Source organism: Varanus komodoensis, unplaced genomic scaffold (assembly GCF_004798865.1).
Source record: "Varanus komodoensis strain SLA01 unplaced genomic scaffold, ASM479886v1 scaffold26, whole genome shotgun sequence".
In the NCBI taxonomy this organism is placed as follows: Eukaryota; Metazoa; Chordata; class Lepidosauria; order Squamata; family Varanidae; genus Varanus; species Varanus komodoensis.
In genome coordinates this window covers 326,022-347,987 of record NW_025335684.1, presented here as the reverse complement: position 1 = coordinate 347,987, position 21,966 = coordinate 326,022, and the positions used below count along the sequence as shown (strand labels likewise).

At 64.7% G+C, this 21,966-nt stretch overlaps 1 protein-coding gene across 2 annotated transcripts; it reads left to right on the top strand.

The window, feature by feature from the left end:
• Positions 1-716: 716 nt before the first annotated feature.
• SRL (sarcalumenin) lies at positions 717-21,188 on the top strand. Of its 2 annotated transcripts, XM_044433371.1 has the most exons (8): positions 717-875; positions 8,393-9,685; positions 11,885-11,983; positions 13,741-13,836; positions 15,091-15,126; positions 16,510-16,626; positions 17,162-17,395; positions 17,735-21,188. In XM_044433371.1, exons 1-8 carry the CDS (start codon positions 815-817, stop codon positions 18,544-18,546), a joined length of 2,748 nt encoding a protein of 915 aa, XP_044289306.1. In that variant the 5' UTR covers positions 717-814; the 3' UTR covers positions 18,547-21,188. The 2 variants fall into 2 exon arrangements, with proteins under 2 accessions (XP_044289306.1, XP_044289307.1); XM_044433372.1 differs by lacking the exon at positions 15,091-15,126.
• The last annotated feature ends 778 nt before the right edge of the window (positions 21,189-21,966 follow it).

Sequence of the window (21,966 nt, the reverse complement as noted above, 5' to 3'; positions counted from 1 at the left end):
GTGCGGGGCCCTGGGCTGAACTGTCCCTCTGCCCCACCGGCCGAGGCTCCTCTTCCCCGCTGGGGGCCTTGGGGTAATGCGGGGCCCCTAAAAGAGGCGGCAGCCCCACAGCAGTCACTGGAGCTCTCTATTCGGTGGGGGGGTGCTGGTCCCACTGGGGAGAGTGGGGAACCAGCACCCCCCCACAGGAGAGGGGGGCACAGGGTGGGGGGCAGGTACTCGGAGGCGGGGGCCATGGGCCCACAGCTGGGGATGGAGAGGGCCAGCTGCCGGCCTCCTGGGCCATGAGCCGCCCACCTGCCCCCCCCCCCCCGCCATGGGCAGCATCGCCGGGCCTCCCTGCCTTCCGTGCCCGTCCACTTTGGGCTTAGGGGCCACCAAGTCGCCGCCCCCGCCTTTCTCTGCCCCAGCACCCACCGGTTTCTTCTTCGAAGGGCCCCAGACAAGCCGCAGCGCGAAGGGCTTCCTGCACCAAGCCCTGTGGGGGCCAAGTCTTCCATGGGAAGGGGCCGGGGGTCCCCTTCCCCCCAGCTGCACCCAGTGCTCCCACCGGCCGCTGACCAGGCACCCCTCCCCTCCCAAGGGGTGTGGGCGCTCCCCCACAGCGGCCCAGCGCCCCCCCCGCCAGCTGCTTGCCCCACCCCTCTCCCTACTTGGCTCGCGACCGGACGCCGTTCCGGCTGGAGTGGCCGGCGGGGAGGGGCCTCGGCAGTGCGGCTCCAGGCACCCCTGTGTGGCCTCCGGCCGGCCGGCAGCTGCTGCAGGAGCCTCGGCGGAGAGCAGACCGGAGGGGAGGCAGCTCCCGGCGGCCACCATGAAAGGGCTTGGGCTGCTCTGCTGCTGCGTGGCGCCGCTGCTGCTAATCGCGACTGCAGGTACGGCGCGCTGCTTCGCGGGCGCCCCCCCGCCCCCCCAGGCCGCTGCTGCGCCTCCCACCGTCTGTGGGCACCCGTGGCACCCTTCGTGGCGGGCAGCACCTGTTCGGGGCGGCTGCAGGGGGGCCTCGGCCGTCCTGCAGGGCGTGGGAAGCCCCCGGTGCATGCGGTGTGGCGGGGTGGTGGGGGAGGCTGGCAGGCCTCCCCCGCAGCTGGCCGGGCAGCGAGGGGCAGCGAGGGGGTCGGTGGCGGAGCGCAGTGCAGGAGCAGGCCTGCTGGACAGCCGGGCGAGGGGCCGGGGAGGCGCCGGGGCGGTGGGGCTCTGAGCCGAAGCTGCCCCGACACCCCTCGTGTCTCGGGCAGCGGCCCAGCCTGGCGAGCGCCTTCGGCCGGCCGTCTCCGGGGGCTGCTGCCGAAGGGGCGTGTGCCCCATGGAGCCGTCCCCTTGACTGCCCTTGAGTTAATTTGGTCTCCCTGCCGGCGCTGCACTCCCAGCTGCCTCGGGGCAGCTAAGTTTGGAAACAGGCGTGTAACTGGACCCCCAAACTCCCCCGGGCGCCCCCCCGCCTCGGCCTGCCAGCTCAGCTGCTGCCTTCTCGCAGAGGGCCGGTGCCCTGCGTTTCGTCCTTTTAAGGCCATCCCCTCTCATTCCACAGAACAAAGGGAACTGGGGGCCGGGGGTCCCCTCCCTGGGCAGCCGGCCCCCTGTGTGACCCCCGGTGCCCCGGGCAGCCCCCTCGGAGCCCGCGGGGCCCGTCCTTCCCCTCCCCACCGGCCCTGCCGCTCCCGGGGGGTCCCCTCCAAGCACATGCCTCGGCCTTGGTGGAGGGCCGGAAGGGGCTGCCAGCTCTGGAATGGGCTGACCTGCGCCGGGAGGCCTCCCGACGAGCCGGCGTGCTGGAGCCCAGCGTTTGCACACGCGTGTGCACACGCTGCAGCAGGGGCGGGGCCGGGCCTGGCTGCCAACCGGAGCACTCCCGAGCCCAGGAAGCCCGACCTGGGCTGGTGCCTGGGCTGCCAAGGGCCCCCTTGCCCCCGCTCCTGCTCCCCTCCTGCTGGGAGAGCACCTTTTCCGGCTCGGGCCCCACCTCACATGCTCGGGGCTCGGGCCCGCGTGGCGGCAGCTTGCCGTGGCCCCAGCCGTCTTCTCTCGATCGTCAGCTGAGACACTCTGTCCCTCGGGCCGCAGACAGTGCTGGGGCTTGGTCTCTGGGCAGGGCCCACCCGGGGGTGTGGGTCACTGGGCAGGGAGGCTCCCCATGGCCCCCCTGTGTGGTCCTGGCAGGAAGGCCCGGCTCGAGCTTGCTGGCTGCGGAGATGGCAGGGCCGGCCGGTCTGGCTTCCTGCGGGAAGCACACGGCCCTGGCCAGCCTCTGCCCCCGGCCCGCACGGGGCCAAGCCGTGCTCTCCTCCGGCCTCTCCCCCGGCAGCCACGGCTGTGTTTCCGCCCAGCAAGGGGTGCGCACCCAGTTCAGCTCCCAACCGAACCTGGTCGTAAAGGCCTGCATTTCATTTTGCGTGTTGCCTGGTCTTTGCTTTTTTTTAATTTTTGAGTTTTGCTCTTTGATGAGGCACCCCCTTTCCGGGGACCGTTTTGCTCCGCCGGGTTCTGTTTCGATGCCCCTTTGAAGGGCGTGGAGCCAGTAGCTGAGAACGTGAATACGGACTGGTTGGAGCCAGGTGCAGCCTGGTCCGGTGCCGCCTCGGGACGCATCCGGTTCGGGAAGCGAAGGTGGCGGCAGGCCTGGTCCTCCTTCCTCGGCCGCTGGGGCTCCGTCACGCCTCCCCTTCTGCTCGGCGAGGCTGCGGTTCTCCTCGGGGCTTGGAGAGGTGTGCGCCCGGCCAAACGACGACCTTGGGCAGGCCTTGCCCGCCCCGTTCCGCCCGGTGTTCAATGGCAGCACCTGCCAGCCCTGACCCCTTTCCCGCTGCCCCTGCGAGCGAAGGCTGCCTCGCGTTGGCATCGCCCCTCCTGGCATCGGCCCTGCTTTTTGCCCCCGTCTGTCCTGCAGGCTCTTTCTGGAGTCCAACTCTGAAGGCCGCGAGGGTCCCGCGTCCCGTGAAGCCTTTGCCGGGGCGGCTTTGTTCCCCTGTACTGCTCCTGCCACTGGCCGCTCGCCGGCACTTCCGCGTCTCTCTCTCCTGAGGGATCTTGCTGGCACCTTCCGTGGGGGTGGTGCCCTATTCTGGAGCCCACACCGCCCTGGGAAGGAGAGGGGTGCTGCTCCCTGTGCAGGAATTCCACACCTCTCTTCCAGAAATAGAAGCCAATCTGGTGATTCCTGGTGCATCACTTTCTGGCTGAGAACCCTCAAGGAAGCAGATGCCACCTCTCGGCTTCGGAGGGGGAGCCGCTCTCGCTCAGCCGCTTGGGCCGCCGAACGTGCGGGAGGCCTCGGCCTCCATCACTCGTTAAGCTCAGCATCTGACGAGGTGGGCGCTCACCCACGGAAGAATGTGGTGGAATAATTGTGCTAATCCTCAAGGTGCCACGAGCTTCTTTGCTGTTTGTGTGGAAAGAGGCCGCTGTAGCTGCTCCTCTGGGAAAAGTCAAATGTGCATCTTTCGGTCTCCCTTCCAGGTGCTCAAGGCCTGGCGCCCCCGGTGCCTCCTCCCGCCCCCGGTACACATTTATGATGGCACAGATGTCAAGGAGGGAGGAGGCAGGAGCCAGGGCAGGAGGCGCTTCTCTGGGGCAACGGCGGGTTTGATGCTGCATCCGATGGGCGCACAGGGCGCTCCACTGCCGAGGGCCCGTTGCTAATTGCGGCAGTGATGCTATTTGCTCGGCAGGGGAACACGCTGTGGCCGTTTTTAGGCGGTGGGGCGAGGTGGTACCCGCAGGGCAATTCGAGCCTCGGAAGTGCCTCCCGGCCGGGCCTGCCACTGGCCCACCTTGCCAGAGTTCCCGGGCCACTGCAGATCGGAGGCATGCTGAGAACGAGGAAGTGGCTTTGGCTCCGTTCGGGGCCGGGGACAGCCGGCAGGGGGGTGTCCCCGCTCCATCGGCATCTCTGCTCCGCCACCGCCTTCCTGCGAATGGCCGTCATGCAGTCAGCGCAGGTCACCGAACCTGATTTCCAGAGTGTGCTGTCGAGGCAGAACTTGGGGCTGGTGAGGGGTATGTTTGGGTTTGGGTTCCAGGAAACCAGAGCACCCGTACGCACACATGCACACGCATGGGACCGGTACATTCCACGTGCGTGGCATGGAGCATTTCCGGGCACCTATTTCCTCCAGAATCGTAGGACTCGTGCGGGCAGCCAGCGCTCGCAGAGGTCAGGAGTGGGCCCGGCAAGTCCCAGCTGTCCGAGAGGCAACCAGGAAGCGGCGGCAGTTGGTGGCCGGAGTCTCCATGGCCCCGCAGCTTCATTCCAGCGTGCCGGGCAAACGGGCGGCGCACCGCTGCCCCCCTCCTCGGGCCTGTTGGCATGAAGCTGCCGTGTGCTGTGCGGCCACGCATCCCCCCTCCCCATCCATGGCAGGCCGGGGCTGTTACGTGTGCAGTGATGACTGTAGCGCAAGGGAGTGCTCACGCAGAGCCGCCGTGACCGTGCTCCCCTTGCGCAAATCTCCGGGGCGGCCGCTCCTAGAGTGCCAGCGACCGCTCTGGTCACAGCACCCGAAAGGGAGCCTGCAGAGCTGGGGAGAGTGCGGTCAGGGCGACCGAAACGCTCCAGTGGCAACGATGTTCGGAAGGGTGGCTAGCTGTGCGCCGGTCGAGCTTCGGAAAGGGGAGGCATGCTGGAGCCGTCCAAAGCCGCGCCTTCGGTGGGGAGGGCGCATCCTGCTGGAACCCGCCTGGCTCATCCCGTGAGGCTGGGCGGAGAGTCCTGGAGGAAAAGGGGGGCGCAGGGCAGACTTGCCAGGTGCCGTGGGCATTGGACCCATGCTATGGGGAGGCGCTGATCTGTGCCTGCTGGCCTTGGCGACTTCATCGTCCCAGGGTCCAGGCTGCTGGGGAATACGGGCTGGTGGGTGCCACTGCAGCGGTGTCTTGCCCGTGGGTTCCCAGGGCGCGTGGCAGGCCAGACTGGCTGGGCTGTGGCTCAGAGGCAGCGTCCGCTTCGTGCCTGTTTCCCGGGAGTTGGCTCTTGTTCCCGAAACGGGTGAGGCTTCCCCTCTGCGTGGGAAAAGAGTCCTTGCTGGGGCTCTCGGCCCCCATAGTTTCCCCAGCAGCCCTCAGCTGAGCTCCAGGTGGCTGCGACGGCTAGAGTGTGGCTGCCCTCTTCCTCGGTTTTGGCCTGCCCTTGCCCCTGCATGCGGCACCGGAGTCGACCCTGCCTGACAATGTGTGAACAGGCCCCGGGGAGCCGCTGGGATTCCGGACTGTGGCTGGGCCATCGGCTGCCGCAGCAGGAGGAAGCCGCGGCCCCAGGGGAGCCCCCCAGCTGCAGAAGCATCCTCCCCGTGGGGAGCTGCCTGGGCTCCCCACCAGATGTGCCGCCCGGGCATGCGCTGGGTGGGCAGCCGTCCATCCCGGGAGCCGCGCCAGGGCAGGCACAGAGCTGGGCTATTTTAAGGTGACTGCCGGGTCCTCCCTGGAAGCCCGGATTCTGGCTCCCGGTCAGAACCGCGTGGCACAAAGACGCTCCTTCGGGATCTGCGGGGGCTTCCTTCGCCGGGAGGGCATCCCTGGCGTGCCTCTCTCTGAGCGCCTCCCCGGCCCGCGACCCGTCCGGCCTCAAGCCCCACCCAGCACAGACATGCAGAGGCCGCGGGAGACCTGCTCCCGAGGAACGGCCGCTTCCACGAGCCGCCGCCGCCCCGGGCAGGGCGGTTCAGCCCAATGGGGCATCTGCACCAGGAAGCATCCCCACCTCGGGGCTGCGCGGCTGGCGCACTCTAGCTGGCCGATTTCGCTAGCCCAGGCGCCTCCCAAAGTCTCAGGAAGTGGGCCCGAAGCCACTGAGTGAGCTTCAGGGTCAAGTGGGGACGAGAACCCGGGTCTCCCGAGTCCCAGTCGGGCTGGACCGGGCCGGCTCTCGGCTAACCCTTCCCGCTCATGTGATCGCACCCACCAGCCACACGTGCCGTGGCTCACGCTGGTGCTCACAGGCTGTCAGCAGCTGCGCCTTCTCCCACCCCCGGGGCATCTGCACGGGGTCCCTGCGGCTGCGATTGCATGGGGGGGGGGGCAGCCTGTTGCCTTCCCTGCCCCAGCAGCTCCATGAAGGCTCTGGCACCCCCATCAGGGGCTTCCCCCCACCACTGATGCCCATGGGGCATGCAATGCCCCCCCCCCCCGACTTGGAGGCATTCAGGATCTGGCCATGGAGGGGGCATCTCCAGAGAGATGGGGAACATTTCCGGCACTGAGTGAGGCCCTCCTCCTCCTCCTCCTCCTCCCAGCATCTTAACGGTCCAGCTTTTTAACTTTGTTCGTAAGGTTGCATTTTGTTCTGTGTTGCTGCGCGGGTCCGTGGTGATCCAGCTTGTGCCCGAGGGGGCACCTCTGAGCCCCCGCGCCCTGTGGCAATGCTGCTCGGCAGGAAGAAAGCAGACCCTGCGGGAGCCAGTTGGCTTTCCGGGCGGGTTTCCCCCGGGTGGGCAGAGAGGCGTTTCTGCCGCTGGCAGACGGAGCGGGCTTTGGGGCCCGGAGTGGTGGGCCACGTGCGGAGTGTGGCCAAGCTGGCCGAGCACACCGGAGGCGGGTGCGCCTCCCACGCAGAGGGGCTCCTGGAGGGGACGCCTCGCCCCACGCTGGCCACACAGTGCGTAGCCAAGCCCCCCCCCCCCCCCCCCGCATGGGACACACGCCCTTCGGCTCAGCTCTGACGGGCAGCGGCCGGCCTCGCCTCGCCTGGCCGCTGCTCCCTTCACGGTGGCCATGCCTTGAATCGGCCTCGGGAAAAGAGGCCTCGCCACAGAGGGGGCCGGGGACTGGCAACCGAAGGGCGCGGGGGGGGGGCTGCCTGTCATGCCGGGCACTGTGAGCAGACCTCTGGCTTTCCGATGCGATCAGCCCTGGCTCTCGGCAGCCCCCCGCATGTCTGGGCGTGGGGTCCCTCATGCCGCACAGCGTGTCAGTCGGCAGTGGGGCCACAGGGTCACCCGAGCCCTTCCTCCCCCACCATCCCCTGCCCCCCAGCAAAGCCGGAGCCTGGAGTAGGGACTCCCACCCTCCTGGGACTCTTTGGTGCCCAGGCAGCCTCTCTGGCCCGGCTGTCTCCAGCCGAGCCCCCGGCCCCCCACCAGCAGGGGTATTTTTAGCCCGGTGAGGAAGGCTGCTGGGTGCTAAGCCCGTAACCTTCAGCCCGTTTTGCTGCATGGGAATCATCCTGTTCACCATCTGCAGCTCAGCACAATTTGGTGCCTGATATAGTTAAAGGCCCCACTCTGGGGGCACTGAGGACAAGCGGGGAGGGAAGGGCTCATATAAGGTCCAGAAGGGCACATGGGTGGGGGGCCAGCGGCCCTAAGAGCAGCCTCCTGACCCTTCCCGTGTGGAGAGCTTGATCTCCCTCTCTCTCTCTCTCCCCCCCCCCCTGCATCTCCCTTTGGGCAAGCGTTCGGCGGTGGGCATCGGAGGGGCTTGGTGGAAGAGATCTGGGCCCCAGGCTGCCAAACGGGACTTTCCAGTGGAGGGCTCCGCATGAGCCGAGAGATCCGTGTGTGCCCGGACCGCCAAGCCCGGGATCTGCCATCACGGAACGTGGGCCCATGTTTTAGTTCGGCGCCGGGCAGCCTGGCGGGGAAGCGTCCCCTGCCCCCAGTCTGGGCGGTCCCGCCCCATCGCCAGCCCCGCCTTCGCCACCCCCGCAGTGCTTTTGCGGGGCCTGCCTGGACATGGGGCTTCGCCTGGGCCTGTGGCTGCCGCAGTATTTGGCAGCGCAGGTGGATCCGGACAGGCACGGGCCTCTCACTGTGCCACAAGTATTTCAGGAGGCTGGATCCCGGTCGCGTCAGTCCGGCCCGGGCAAGCACAGTCGGAGCGAGCGGCAAGAGCACTCCGGCTTCCTTCCTGCTCGATGTTGACACTCCTGCCTTTCCGTGGGAGGGGCGCGGGAGGTGCCGGTGCAGCAGAGGAGGCCAGGGAGCCTCGGGGCCACCGGAAGGGCCCTTCCTAGGCCCACGGGGTTTTCGGTCTCTTGCTCAGGCCGGGGAGAGCACCTTGCAACCTGCGAACGCCTCCGGCCGTGGCTGCTGCGGCTCTCTTCCGTGGGGGCGTTCCCTTCCACAGCTGCTGTGTCCCTTTTCTCTCTGCCTGTAGGCTGGAAGGGCGAGAAGCCCGGCCAGGAAGGCCAGAAGGCTTGCTAAGGACTGCCGGGGGGCCCCCAGCCGGCACCTGCGCACACCCGGTGCCTTGGTAGGAGCAGGGCAAGCACGAGGGCTAGGACTGAAAGTGCATTTATACGGACCTCGGGACGCGCCCCCGCTTCACGCTGCCCTCGGTAGAGGAGGGAGCCGGGTCTGCGTCTGGCCTGAGTCCCGCCTGCAAAGCCACTCGGGCTGTTTTGAGGAGAGGGGCAAGCCAGGCACAGACCAAACTGACTGACCGTGTTCTAACCGTTTAGAGCTGCAAGTGTCTGCCCCGGATGGCACAGAAGATGCTGCCAGCTTTGTGGAGGGCGGCCTGTTGCCCGGAGACCAAAGCCTAGTGGACAAGGAGACACTGCTTTGTGGAGACGTGGCCGCTGTGCCTCCTGGGTCGGGCACCCCCGTCCAGCCCCCTGGCAGTCACCAGAAGGAAGCTGCCGTGGACGCGAGGGGGAGGGCGCCCCTCGCGAGGGGCTTCTCCAAGGTGGATGCTGACGCTGATGCCCCCATCTCCGAAGCCGGCAGCCTGGAAGGGAATGCGGCCCACTTTGCTGGACCGGAGGATGCTCCCAGCAGAGGGCACGACGTGGACGGACAAGGAGATGGTGGACGGAGCCCGGAGAAGGAGCCTGAGAGCCCTTCTGTGCACGGCCCAGAGGAGGGAGGCTCATCTGGAGAGCAGGAGAGCGATGGAGAGCCCATTCAGTCCCGTGAGGACGGAGAGGGGGCCCTGCCCCCTCTGCGGGACAATGTCACGCAGGCCGCTGCTGGCTCAGGCACGGAGCACAGGGGCGCCTCTGAGGAGAGCGATGCCCTCAGCGACGAGTCTCCGGCACGGGATGCCGAGGGCGCGCCCGACAGAACAGAGGAGGGCACCCTGGAGCCGGGTGAGGCAGAAGACACGGAGGGAGGCTCCAGAGAGGAAGACGGCGCAGGAAGGGAAGTGAAGGACAGTCCTGAGCAGCTGGAAGCAAAGGGTTCGGAAGAGGACGACGGGGCCACCACGGCAAGGCCAGCCGCTGCCGGCCATGATGGAGGAGACGACTCGGAGGAAGGAGACGACTCGGAGGAAGAGGATGATTCGGAGGAAGGGGAAGATTCAGAGGAGGAAGACGATGGCCCCCTGTCAGAGGAAGAGGACGAAGATGAAGCAACGACAGCCCCAACCGAGCAAAACTCTTCGGCAGAAGAGCACATTTCTCACGGGGAAGGAGAAAAACAAGAGGGGGTCATTTCCCCAGAGGAGAGCGAGCACGGCACCGAGCCTGTGGAAGAGGGGGCTGGCTGGGGGCAAGGCGTGGACAAGGCGGGCCTGGAGGACAAGGAGCTCAGCAGAGACCCTGGCCCCGCGGGTGTGCGTGACACGGGCACCCACCCCCATCCCCAAGGGCAGGAAGCCGCCTCTGGCTCTCCCAGCAGCGGGCACCAGGAGACGCCTTCGGAGCCGGCCCGGCCGGCCCTGGCTGCGGACTCGGCACCTGGAGCAGCTGACACGGCGGGTCCCGGCCACCTCCCCGCAGCAGAGGCCGCTGGCCAGCTGGCCCAGAGAGGTTCTGCCCTCTTTCGTCCCATACTGTAGTGCTAAGCGGTGCAGCGTCTGCAATGGCCTCCAGGCCCAGCCGGGCTGCTCTGCCGGCGTTGCTCCCGGGCGGGGGGCCCAGGGCAGGAGCCTCGCCCCGGTTTGGCAGCTGCCAGAGGCCAGCTCCAGACGGGATGGGCAGCCCGAGTTTAATGGCGTTTCAGATTCTTAGGAGAGTCCAAAATCAGCAAGGACCATGTGCCTTGTGCCGTGTCTGCATCTTCTCACCTCCTGTGAGATGCAAAATCCGTGCAGAGCAGGGTCAGTAATTTGAGCTGCGATCCAGAGATAACCAGTTTAGCCTTTTGGAGGCAAGTAAGGGGAAAGCTAAAGGAACAAAGCAAGAGCATTGCTGAAATTGCGCAAGCATCCGGGGTCTCCCTAAAGCCAAAAGGGTTTCTTCTTCGCCATCAAGATCACAGTGGAAATAACATGTCATTTAATAATAAACAGAACAACACAAAAACTAAATACTGTACCGTTACCAAGTTGAAAGGCGCAATCCTTGACCTGAGAATTTTAATTCTCAGGTGTGCTGCACGGGCTTTCCTGAGCCCAGCCACTGAGGTGCCTTTTGTGCCCCACCTCCGAGGGACGGTCCGGCGAGGCAGGCATCCCTGCCGCCCGCCACTGCGGCTGCTGCCGGGCCGCCCGGAGGGGCTTCCTTGCATGTCAGAAGCTGGCTCCGTACAGGCGCTGTGCCAGGGATCACAGGATCTCCTGCCGCTGCGGTGGGGGCCGGAGGCAGGGGGCTTCCCTTGGCAAATGCAGCTCTCGGGGGACACATGCTGGAACTGGCGTCGCACCTCAGCCGATCTGGGGCTGGGCAGCCTTTCTGCAGCTTGCAGCTGCCCCGAGGGATGGGCTCCACTCTTCCTGCCACAGTGCAGGCGAGCCAGGCTGCCAGGCACCGCGCAGGCCTCGGCTGCTCCCGGGGAACCCGGACAGGAATTGGGATCCGGCCGGCCCAGGAGCGGTGGGCTCTGCATTGGCACGAAGAGGCCTGGCGGGCGGCCCGCAAGCGTCCCTGCTGATCAGCCACATGTGAACTTGGGGATGGGTGCAGCTTGGCATCGCCCGCTGACCTGGCCCTGGAGCTCAGGTTGGCCAAATGCAGATCACTGTGAGCATCACCACGTGGAATCCAACCCCCCGGAAGGCCACGCACACGCAAGGCCACGTGGGCCCCCTCCCTGGTCCGTGTCAGGCGGCTGGCTAGACCGGCCCCCGAGCCTTGCTTCAGAACTAGCATGGACCACTGCCTTCCGCTGCGCCCGGGGCCCACGGGCCAACTTGGGGGGCTTGGGGTGGCCCTGGGGCACACCGGGCTCCGTCCCCCAAGGGCTCTCCTCTGCTCCCCACCCTGATTGTAGGGCTGCCCCTGACCTTCCAACTGAAAGGAGTGACCGGGGGTCCCCCATTTTCTGGCCTTTGAAGGTGCTCTAGCACCAAAGGCATGGGAAGGAAGTATTTTTTAAAAATCTTGAAAACAGTAAAAGCACCACGTAAAAATAAAGCAACGCCCCACCCGACGGACCTCGCAGATCAGGCAAAACCAGCGAAACACCCAGCGAAAGGTGGGCACCGCTCCCTGGCAGCCGCCTTGGCCCTGAGGCCTGGGAAGGCCCAGTGCTCATGTCCCGCCAGCTTGCGTATGGGGCTCCAAATTGGTTCCTGCCATTTATAGCTCTCCTGGGCGAATGTTGGAGTTGTTTCTCTCATGTTGTTTTAAGTAGGGTACTGTTGATCAGGATCAAGGACCAGCTTTGGGGCAGGAATGCAGGACGGAAACCAGGCAAAGGTCCTTGGGGGCTGGGACAGCTCTCCCGCCACGGAGCAGGGTCCCAGCGGAGGGCTGTGCCGGCCCGGGCAGAGGCTGGCGGGCTGCCCCCCAAGGCCCCGCCACGGCCGCGTTTCCCCGGGGCACTCAGGCCCGGGAGTGGCGGGGGGGGGAGCCCTGGGCTGAGCAGCGCCCGCGCCCCACGCCCGGTTTGCACGGACAGCTGCTCTGGGGTCGTGCCCGGGGGCGGGAGGGGGAGGCTCCGCGCCCGCTGGCCGGAACCTCTCCGCCTGGGCGGCCGCGGGCGCGGCGGGGGGCGGGGGCCGCGGGGCGAGGGCCCCCCCGGCGGGCGGGCGCGCGCGCTGAGGCGCCTCTCTGCTCTCTCCCCAGACGAGGCGGAGGTGGCGGCCGCGCCCGCCGCCCGGGACCGCGCCCACATCGAGAGCACGCTGAAGCTGACGGAGGAGCAGCCCGCCGACGACTACTCAGGTGAGCGGACCGGCACCGGCGCCGCGGGGCGGGGGGCGCAGGGCTCGGAGGGGCTTCGCTGCCGCTGGCCGCCTCCGCGGGCCTCCCGCGTGCGCCGCAGCGCGGTCAGGGCGCCGCCCTCCGCCCGGTTTCTCCTGCGGCGCGGGAGGGCTGCGCGGCGCCCCGCAGTCCGCGGAGGGGGCCGGCCGGGCTGGAGGCGGCGCGGACCGATGCGCGCCCCGCCTGGGCCGCCTTCCCCGCTGGGGGCCCCTTTGCGGAGAAAGCCCCGCGCCCCTCGGGCACCTGGGCGCCGAAGGCGCCCCGCGAACCCGCCGCCGCGCCTTCCGAGGCGCCGCACGCGGGTGGCCTGTGGGCTCCCGGCCGGGGGGCGCCTTCCCCGCGCTGCCGTCTGCCCGGCGTCCCCGAGGAGCCCCGGCTCCTGCCGAAGCGGGAAGAGGGCGCCGGACGCCCCGGGGACCGTCCCGCAGCCGCCTGGGGCGGACCGAGAAGGCAGGGCCGGCGCGGGCTGCCCGCTCGCTCGGCGATGCCAGAAGCCCCGGCCTGGCACTGCACCGGGGGGGGGGGGGCACCCACGCGGCTCCAGGCTGCTTCAAGCCCAGGCGGCACCCGCTCCCGGCCGCACCTCAGAGCGCAGCACCTGCCTGGCATCCGTGGCAGGGGAGCCAGGTGGCTGCCCAGGGGAAGGGCCTTTTGGTGGTGGCTCCCCGGTGGTGGAGTGTGCTCCCCCGGCAGACCTGCCTGGCACCTGCATTGCGGTATTTAAAGGCCGGGGGGGGGGGCCTTTCAGCCCCCCACTTTTTTTTCTTATTTATGTGTTATTTCATTCCTGTGCTGCCCAATGGCCAGCGCTCCCTGGGCAGTTCACAACAATTCGTGACAATTACAAAATACAAATAAAACAGCACATTGCGTTTTGTTCTACACAATTCAAAGCTATTTCAGTTGACACGTGAGTCGTAGTAAAAAGGCAGCAGAGCTCAATGGCTCATTTCATGTTGCAGCCGCACTGTCCGAGGCCTTGGGCGTGGAGGGCGGTCTTCGCCTTGGGCCCAAAAGGTGGGCCGCAGGGGGGAGTCGATGCCACCGTGGTGGGGGGCCTCTTCCTTGCTGCCACCCTCCGAGCATCCCCCCGGGACAGCCCTTGGAGGTGGGCTGTTGCTTGCCGCATCTGGGCAGTCAGGGCGGGAGGACAGTGCCAGCCATGCAAGGCTTTGTAGGTTGAACCAGCGCCCCGGTCAGACTCAGGAGCCCGTCGACAGCCGGTGCGCGTGGGTTCTGCATTCAGACCTGATTTTTGGGCCCGGTTTTCAGTCCGGCTGCTGAACAGCGCTCGGCCAAAGAAGCGGCCTTGAAGCACAGCCCCGCGTGGAAGGCACTGCCGTAGTCCGGCTTGGGGTGACCGCAGGGTGGTTCCTGTGGCCGGCTGCCCGTGTCCAGGTGTTCGAGTCGTGCTTTTGGATCACGGCACCGCTGCTGGCTTTCACTTCGATTTTGACCTTTAAAGGTTTTATATCATAGCTGTATTTTTGGATTGTGTTGCTTGTGAACCACTCGGAGAGCCTCCGTGGGCAGCATAGAAACACAGCAGGCAAGCAGAGCCCCTGGAGGGCAGCCCCTGGATGCCAGGGAAATGCATGTTGGGGGGCACAGTGGGATGTGGGGAGCAGGCGAGTGCACAGGGCGGCTCCCCCAGGACTATCGTGGGGGCGGGGGTGGAGGGCTGGCTGCCGGTGCAACGGCCGCCTTCTGCTTCCCAGGCACCCTGCAGAGGCTGCGGAAGATCTACCACACCTCCATCAAGCCCGTGGAGCAGTCTTACAGGTACAACGAGCTCCGGCAGCACGAGATCACAGGTAAGGCCGTGCGATGAGTGGGCGCAGGCTGCTGGCGACGCGCTGCCGGCCGCTTCCCTGAGCTGCTTTTCAAGGTAGGCGTGCGGGGAGCCGGAAAGCTGCTCCGCAGGCGGAAGGGGCTGCGCTTCCTGGGGGGTCTCCCCGGAGCGCCCTTCAGCTCTCCCCAGAGAACCTCTGCTATGGCTCACGGAGCCTGGCCGGGTGCAGCTGCAGCTGAGGATGGGGGCCAGGCCCTAGACCGAGAACGGGGCCCTCGCGCGGGGGGCCCTCGTGGCCCCCGTCCCGGCCACCGTGCGCGCTCACCTCCTGCCTTTCCAGCGGCCCCGCAAGCCTCCCCGAAGGGGTGTGCAGGGCGCGTGGCTTGCGCCTGCTCTCCGTGTCCCTAGTGGCGTGGCATGCTCAGCAGCTGCCCAACGCTGAGCCAGAGCCTGCCTTGGCCCGCCTGGTCCAGCACCGTCAACACGGATTGGCAGCAGCGGCTCTCCGATGTTCCACCAGGGCTCCTGCCTCGACTTTCCTGGAAAGGCCGCCAGGGGTTGAAAATTACCTGGACATTTCTGCTCGCAACCGTTTGCGTCACTGCTGAGCATTAAGCCGCGAGCTGAAGAAGGCTGAGGGAGAGGGTCCCTTCCGGATGTTTGGCGGCCTGCGGAGGCGCCGCTAGGAGCATCTCCCCTGGCCCTCGTCACAGCTTCCGTGTTCCTGCTTCCCCGTGGCATGGCGATGCCTCTTCTCCGCTGTGCCCCCCCCGCCCCCCCGGAATGGCGGTGCCCCAAAGCGTGGCTGGCCGCAGGGCAGGGTGTCCGGGGCATTCGTGGCTCCTTCCCCCTTGCTTCGCCTTCCCCAGCCGCAAGCTGCCTTCGCGCTCCCTTGTAATTTGCTTTTATTTGTCAATCGCAAACTGCGTTGAGATTTGCATCAACTGAGGAGCAGCGTCTCAAAGTTATTGGCAAATAAACTGCAGCGTATCGGCCTTGCTTCTCCCCCAAAGCTGGGATGGGATATGCATGTACCTTGCGTGCGAACCTTTGGGGTCCTGAGCGTGTACTCTTAGTGGACGCATGACTGTTGACAGCAGTCGCTCTTCCGGGCAAGAGGGGAGCGGAAGGAGCTGGACCCCCTCCGTGGTCCTGAGCCCTCTCCGTGGGAAGGCCGAGCCCTGAGCGGCTCTCAGTGGACACCCAGCCAAGCGCCCCCATCAAACCCGTTCCTACTCACGGTGCCTCTTCTCTCCCCCCGGCCCTCTCCCGCCAGCCTACCCCGGACGCACCTTGGGCTCTTCAGCCACAGGTGGGTATGGCTGCCTGGCCCTTGCATGTGAATGCGGCTTCTCCCGTGGAGCCCCTCCCTCGCTGTGCCCCCCACTAGCCCGCCGCCCCTGCCCGCTCCCGCTGTGCCGCTTCCTCCTGCTGTGCCAGCAGCGGCTCCTCCTCCCTCTTCCTCGGCGGGCTGAACGTGCCCCCCTGGCCAGTCTGCCGCAGGGGAAGCACCGGGATGCCCCGTGTCGCCTTGCAGGCCGGCGCATGCGTTGGGGAGCAGCTCGGTGGGCTGGCAGGCCCTGGCGCCAAATGGGACTCCTGGGGGGCTGAGCCCCCTGCCCCGTCTGTGGGTGCCTGCAGGAGCTGCTGCTGGTGCTGGGGGCGTCTGTCCTTCCATAGGCAAGCGACTGACTGCAGGTCCGTGGGGTGCCGCTGAACACGCGCGTCCCGCCTTTTGGAGGGGTTTGCATGCGACATCACGAGGGTCTCGTGCTTCCTGGCCTGAGTGCGAGCGAGTGCCTGGCGTAGGGGCTGCGGCGCAGGAAAATGCACCCGTGTGCACAGTGGCAGACGCAAATACATGTGTGCAGCCGGGTGCTGGAGTGGCGAAGCAAGCGAGCTGCTTTGTCCGTGCGCATGCAGGCCACGATCCATGCTGGTGAGGCCTCTGTCCTCTCCCTCCCTGCCACCCGGCTTGCTCCAGAACGGGGGTCGGCCTTGAGGCTGCGCCTTTGTCGTCGCCCGAGCTCGTCTCTGCGTCGAGCCCAAGCTCTGGCGACCTGGGAGGAGGCGGCATGCGGGGCGGTGTGCGCGGCTGCTCGCTTGGGGTGGTCCATGGCAGGCGGTGTCACGGTGCCCTCCAGGGAAGGGGCTGTGCGGAGGCCTGCTCTTCTCCCGGACTCCACAGTGTCGGCCCATTCTCCGCTCCAAGGGCTTTTCCATACAGGACCGTCCAGAGGCGTCCCCCGCACTGTGTGTGCGCACACGCATGTCGCTTGCCCGGAGAGTTCGCGCAGCCGGCAGCCGGCCACCATGTGGTGCCACACAGCCTCGCTCATTTGTGGAGCCCTCCCAAGCCTCGGCGGGAGAAGGCTCACCGCAGTGGCCCAGCAGCAGCCTGGGCCCCCCGGGAGGGAGGGCTGGCGTGGGCAAGAGGCCCCCACCTGGTTCCCAGCGGCTTGGACTGCTGCGGCTGGCGGATGCTCTGGGAGCAGAACGGCTCTGCCACCCACCTGGCCCTGCCAGCGCTGGGGCTGGGGTCTGTCTTCCTTGGCCTGCCTCGGTTGTCCTGCGGGAGGAATGGGCTGGTGCCCGGCCAGGGGCTTGGAGGGCCCAGATCAGGGTTCAGGCTTTGCCGCCTCTTCGGAGAACCTTTCGCGGTGTTTCAGCGGCGGCGGCTGTGCTTCCCCTGCAGATGGGGAGATCACGTCCAAGCCGATGGTGCTCTTCCTGGGACCATGGAGTGTCGGCAAATCCACCATGATCAACTACCTCCTGGGACTGGATGACACTCCGTACCAGCTCTACACAGGTAGGACACAGGTGCTTGCCCCCCACCCTTAACCAGGCACTGCGGGGCCAGTCCTGTCTATTATGGGGAGGGGACCGTCGGGGTCCTGTGGGCAGACCAGGAGGGAAGCTAGACAGCACCCGGCAGACAGGTCTCCCTGGGCCGGGGCTGCTCAGGCATCGGACCCTCTTCAAGAGGAGGCCGGGAGGGGGCCTGACTCGCGTTCTGAGACTTCGGGACAGGTCAGGCTGGACGTGGGCCTGAGGCCCCCACGGCAGCCTGCTCCTGTCTGCGGCTTGGCAAGCCCCGGCTCAGGCCTAGCTGCATCAGGCCCCGGGGCAGAAGGGCTCCGTGCCCAGAGACCTCCCCTCGGGGGCTGCCTGAAACCCAGTGGGAGCACCTGCGTTTTCTGGCCTCCCAGCACGGAGCCAATTAAGATTATTCCACGCAGATAGCGAGCAGGGCTTTGTGGAGCTCGGTCTGGCCTGTTTCCAAAAGGGGACCATTCCAAAAACATCTCAGCTGCCCTGTTCCTCTTCTGCTTTCTCTCGAACAGGGGCAGAGCCAACCACCTCCGAGTTTACCGTCATCATGCATGGACCGAAGCTGAAGACCATTGAAGGCATTGTCATGGCTGCAGACAGTGCCCGCTCTTTCTCGCCGCTCGAGAAGTTTGGGCAGAACTTTCTGGAAAAGCTGATAGGGATCGAGGTCCCTCATAAGCTCTTGGAGAGAGTGACCTTTGTGGACACGCCTGGGATCATTGAAAACCGAAAGCAGCAGGAACGAGGTAAAGGCTATTCCGAAGGTTTAGAAGGTCTTGAAACAGCACCTGGCTCCACTCCTGTGGGGACGCTGCCCGCAGCTTCATGCAACCAGCTGCCCTGATCTGGTTAAATAAAAGACCATCTCGGTCAGTATTTTGGAAAAATGGCTGAGCATGCCACTGATGTCAGAAGGCTGATTCAGGACGCAAGAGTGCCTAGGATGGCTGTTGCACAATCATTCAGGACTCTCAGGGTCCGACCTTACTCCCCCTTTTTCCGAGGCACGCAGGGCTACCCGCCTGTTGCGTGCCTCACTGCCCCTCGGTCTTGCCCTGATGTCGCTCTCCCTCCTCCCCCCACAGGCTACCCATTCAACGACGTCTGCCAATGGTTCATCGACAGGGCTGACCTCATCTTCGTGGTGTTTGACCCCACCAAGCTGGATGTGGGGCTGGAGCTGGAGATGCTTTTCCGACAGCTGAAAGGACGGGAGTCTCAGATCCGGATAATCCTGAACAAGGCGGACAGCCTCGCCACTCAGGAGCTGATGCGTGTGTACGGAGCCCTGTTCTGGAGCCTGGCTCCTCTGATCAACGTCACCGAGCCCCCGAGGGTCTACGTCAGCTCCTTCTGGCCCCTGGAGTACGAACCGGACACCCACCGAGACCTCTTCCTGAAAGAAGAGATCTCCCTGCTGGAAGACTTGAACCAGGTGATCGAGAACAGGCTGGAGAACAAGATCGCCTTCATCCGCCAGCACGCCATCCGGGTCCGCATCCACGCGCTCTTGGTGGACCGCTACCTGCAGACCTACAAGGACAAAATGACCTTCTTCAGCGACGGGGAGCTTGTGTTCAAGGACATTGTGGAAGACCCGGACAAGTTCTACATCTTCAAGTCCATCCTGGCGAAGACCAACGTCAGCAAGTTCGACCTCCCCAACCGCGAGGCGTACAAGGACTTCTTTGGGATCAACCCCATTAACTCCTTCAAGCTGCTTGCTCAGCAGTGCTCCTACATGGGGGGCTGCTTCCTGGAGAAGATCGAGAGGGCCATCACACGCGAGCTGCCGGACCTGCTGGGGAGCATCGGCCTGGGCAAGAAGCCCAGCGTCCTCTCGTGCGACACCACCGGCTGTGGAGAAACCCCAAAGAATCGTTACAAGAAGCACTAACAGACCGGCCGCCCTCTGCAGCCACTCTTGTGTTCCCGTTGGTGAATGAGCGTATGTCTTATCTGTCCAGGAAGCCGAGGTCTGCTATCCCCGAGTGCCATACTGGCCAGAGCTAATGCACAATGGCATCCACGGCAGGGAAGCTGGGTGGGGTCCGGGAAGAGGGCGGATCACTGAATGCCTGAAGCTGCCGTCTTTGTTGCTGTAACGGGCAGGCCGTATATTGGACTGAAGGCCAGGAGAGGGACGCCTCTGCAGGCGCAGCCCCTGGCCTTCATGTTTGCTAAGCTCACACGGAGGAGGGAGGAAGCGTGAGAGTCCGGAGAAATGGTGAACGAGGCTCGACTCTTGGCACTGGGCGAGGCAGAGTCCTCGCAGCATCCTGGCTGCTGGCACAGGACCGAGGACCACGCCACTTGATGCGGGCGTTCAGCTGTTCGCTGCGGGACTTGCGGGTCAGCGGCACCTGCTCCACGCCAGCGTGTCCTCGGTTCAGCTGCATCTGAGCATTCCACTGTGGATCTGTTTTTCCTGCTCCAGACTGAAAACATGGCAGGCTGCCCTTCATCCAGGCTCTGCCCTGTCAGTAAACGCGAGGTATTTCCCCAGTCCTGGGCTCAGAAAGAGCCGTCTTCTAGCACAGGCAGAAGTCCAGGCGGCTCCGAAATGCGCCACTATGCCTTCTCGGGGTCCCTTTGGAGAGCCCTACTCGGGGGGAAGGCTGCTCTGTGTGTGCGTGTGTGCGTGCGCGCACACACACGTGCACATGAAACGGGAATCTGCTGGCAGGAGAGTGAAATGGTCAGTCGTGGCGTTTCCTTTGTTCGGGCCTGACGGCGTAAGGGCGCGGTGTTTGCTGGCCGCTGAGCCTCGGCATTGTCGCAGGCTCACTCGGGCTTCTCATTAGGGCTTGTCTCTGTCCACATGTTATCTGTCTTCACAGTTCATTTGTCTCCACCAGAAATTTGTGGTGAGCTGTAGTTTGACATGTCTTCAACCAGAGCTGATGCCCTGTTCTGGTGTGTGACAAAGGAGAGGCAGAGCCTTTTTGCAAGGCTGAGCAAGGGCAGAGGCGGACGGGGGCTTGGCAGGGGCCCACGGGGATGTCCAAGGCTATGCCGGCACGGGGCCCGTTCTGCCCGGGAAGGTGGCTTGTGAGCCACCGGGCAAGCCAGCCCCTCTGAAGGGATGCCACGTGAGAACATGCCTGTGGGCCTTATGAAGCAGAGGCGAGGGAGTTTAAGCAAGGTATAATTAAGCACTCTGGAGAGAAACAGAGGAGAAAATGCAAACAGAAAAGTGCTAAGCTGCTTCGGTTTGTTAGCGTTTTTGCAGAAGAGATTCGGATACATAGGTAAACTGAAAGTTTTGCAAAGAGTGTGAGGAGAATCATAAAAGGCACTTCACCTAAGGAAAGGCACTTGATAGGAAACCAGGCAAAACAGGTTGCTTGGCAAGGCTGAGTTTTAAAGAACCAGTCTTGGCAGAACGACCCGGGAAGCCTCTCCCTCCTTGCTGGGCACGGGGAAACTCACAGCTCATCATAAGTGTGCCGGCTTTGTGTTAGGAAAGGGGTTGTGTGGTGGGGCGGGGAGAGGTTTTCTCAGTGGCATGCAAAGGAACGCAAAGGAATGAACGGCTAAGCCAGCAAGGAGGTTTCCTGGAAACGCGTCTCCCGAGCAGGGCGGAGATGGTTCAGTGCAGAGCAAAGCCCAGCCCCGGACCTGTCCCAGAGTTGCCGCCGCCGCCGCCACCTCCATTTTCCTCTTGTATCTGAGCTTCCTTCACCATTTCTCCTCTCGCCAGCTGCTTCCTCTCACAAGCTGAATGCGTTCTCCCAATCAGACAGTCTGTTCCTGTCAATAGTCCTACATCTTGTCTGCGCAGCTGATGGAACAGAGGAATCGCGCTGTTAGAACCACTTCCCAGAGCAAACTCCGCACTGTCCTCCGAGGAGGCAGAGCTGCCCAGCAGACGGATCCCAGTTGCTTCTTTGCTTCTCTCTTGTCCTCATCTTTTACATTTCCTCATCCTCTGACCTTGGGCTTCCTTATTTTTATTCATCCTTCTTTCCTCTTAGGCGTCTTGCAAGGAACGTCCAGTGTGACTGGAGAGTTTTCTGCAAGGTACGGTCTTGGCGACATGCTCAGCTTGGAGCGCGAGTCTCAAGCGCGGCCGCCTGGGCAAACCCCCTGTTGCAGCGCCTTGCCCCTGCTGGGGCCCGGGTGCTGAGGGGTGGGAAGAGTGAGGGCCACCCGTGGCCCAAGGCAACAGCAGCTGCAGGTTGGCCTCGCTCAAGGGCAGGCGGGCGAAGCGCGTGATGTGCTGCTCGCTGAACCGAGCGGTAGGGAGACACATGATGCGGAGCGGCCACCTGACTGGCCAGAAGTCCAGGGGTGTTGCCCAGACACCGGCTGGAGCCCCCCAGCCCCGAGGACTGCGCTGCCGCAGGCCCCGCTGAGCCCTTCTTTCCCCGAGCATCCAAGCGCTTCCTCTCCACACTGTCAGCATGTCTTGCTGGTCCCTGGCAACCGCACGGCCTTTTGGCAAGGGTGGCGAATCCGGCACCAAAAGCGCAGGTGATTTATACTGGATCTTGCGCCATCCCTGCTGGGAGGACGTTTGTCGAGTCCGGGCCGCGATGAACCGTCCGAATTGGCACCTGGCCGAACAGGAGGTTCCCCTCCCAGCCAGGCCCTTCTCTGCCTCGGGTCTGGGCCTCCGTGTGGTCCACCGATCTTGGAGGGAGGGAACCTGTGTGCCTCTCCTTTTGGTCACGTTGCCAAGCCCTCCACCCACTGTTGTGTGCTTCTTTTGAACAGGATTCTGGACAGATACATTTAAAGGAACTACATAGCTGTAATGTATTTCCACTTAGCAGTTCACGGTAATAATCTGCATTTGGAGAGACCATGTACATCAGCCATTCTAATAAATTCTGATTTTTTCCAATCACATTCCCTGGTGCCTTGCATTGTTTGATAGAAAACTTGGAACTGGTAGGTAAAAGGATTTGGGGTCAGCAGCTGGCGATGTACACCCACGGGTGAAGCCCCCCCCCCGCTTTCACTTAGGAGACATGCTGTTTGCTAACGGTGCCGCTAATAAAGGCTTCAGCCTTATTTCTTGAAATGAGGCACAACATACATACACATTCTGTTTTAGCCATAGAGGTAGGTCGACAATATACAATAGGCAGCAAATCGCAGCCTAGAAGGCCTCCGAGTGGCATTTGGAGGAGCCCCCTTTCCTTCTGCACTGAGGCTGTTGCACGTCCAAGGGTCAGCAGCGGAGAACTTGCGAAAATGCCTTTGCCGCTCTCGTTTTACTCCCCAACAGAAGCGCCCCTTGGGGGAACGCCGGACTGAGTTAAAGAAGTGTGGGTCTGTCCTCAGGTGAGCTGAGGGGGGCAAGGTCTGC

Coding starts and splice junctions, on each gene's coding strand:
- SRL (XM_044433371.1), top strand. CDS start 815: ATGAAAGGGCTTGGGCTGCTCTGCTGCTGCGTGGCGCCGCTGCTGCTA. Junction 15,127..16,509: donor CTTGGGCTCTTCAGCCACAG/GTGGGTATGGCT, acceptor CTTCCCCTGCAG/ATGGGGAGATCACGTCCAAG. Junction 17,396..17,734: donor CCGAAAGCAGCAGGAACGAG/GTAAAGGCTATT, acceptor CTCCCCCCACAG/GCTACCCATTCAACGACGTC.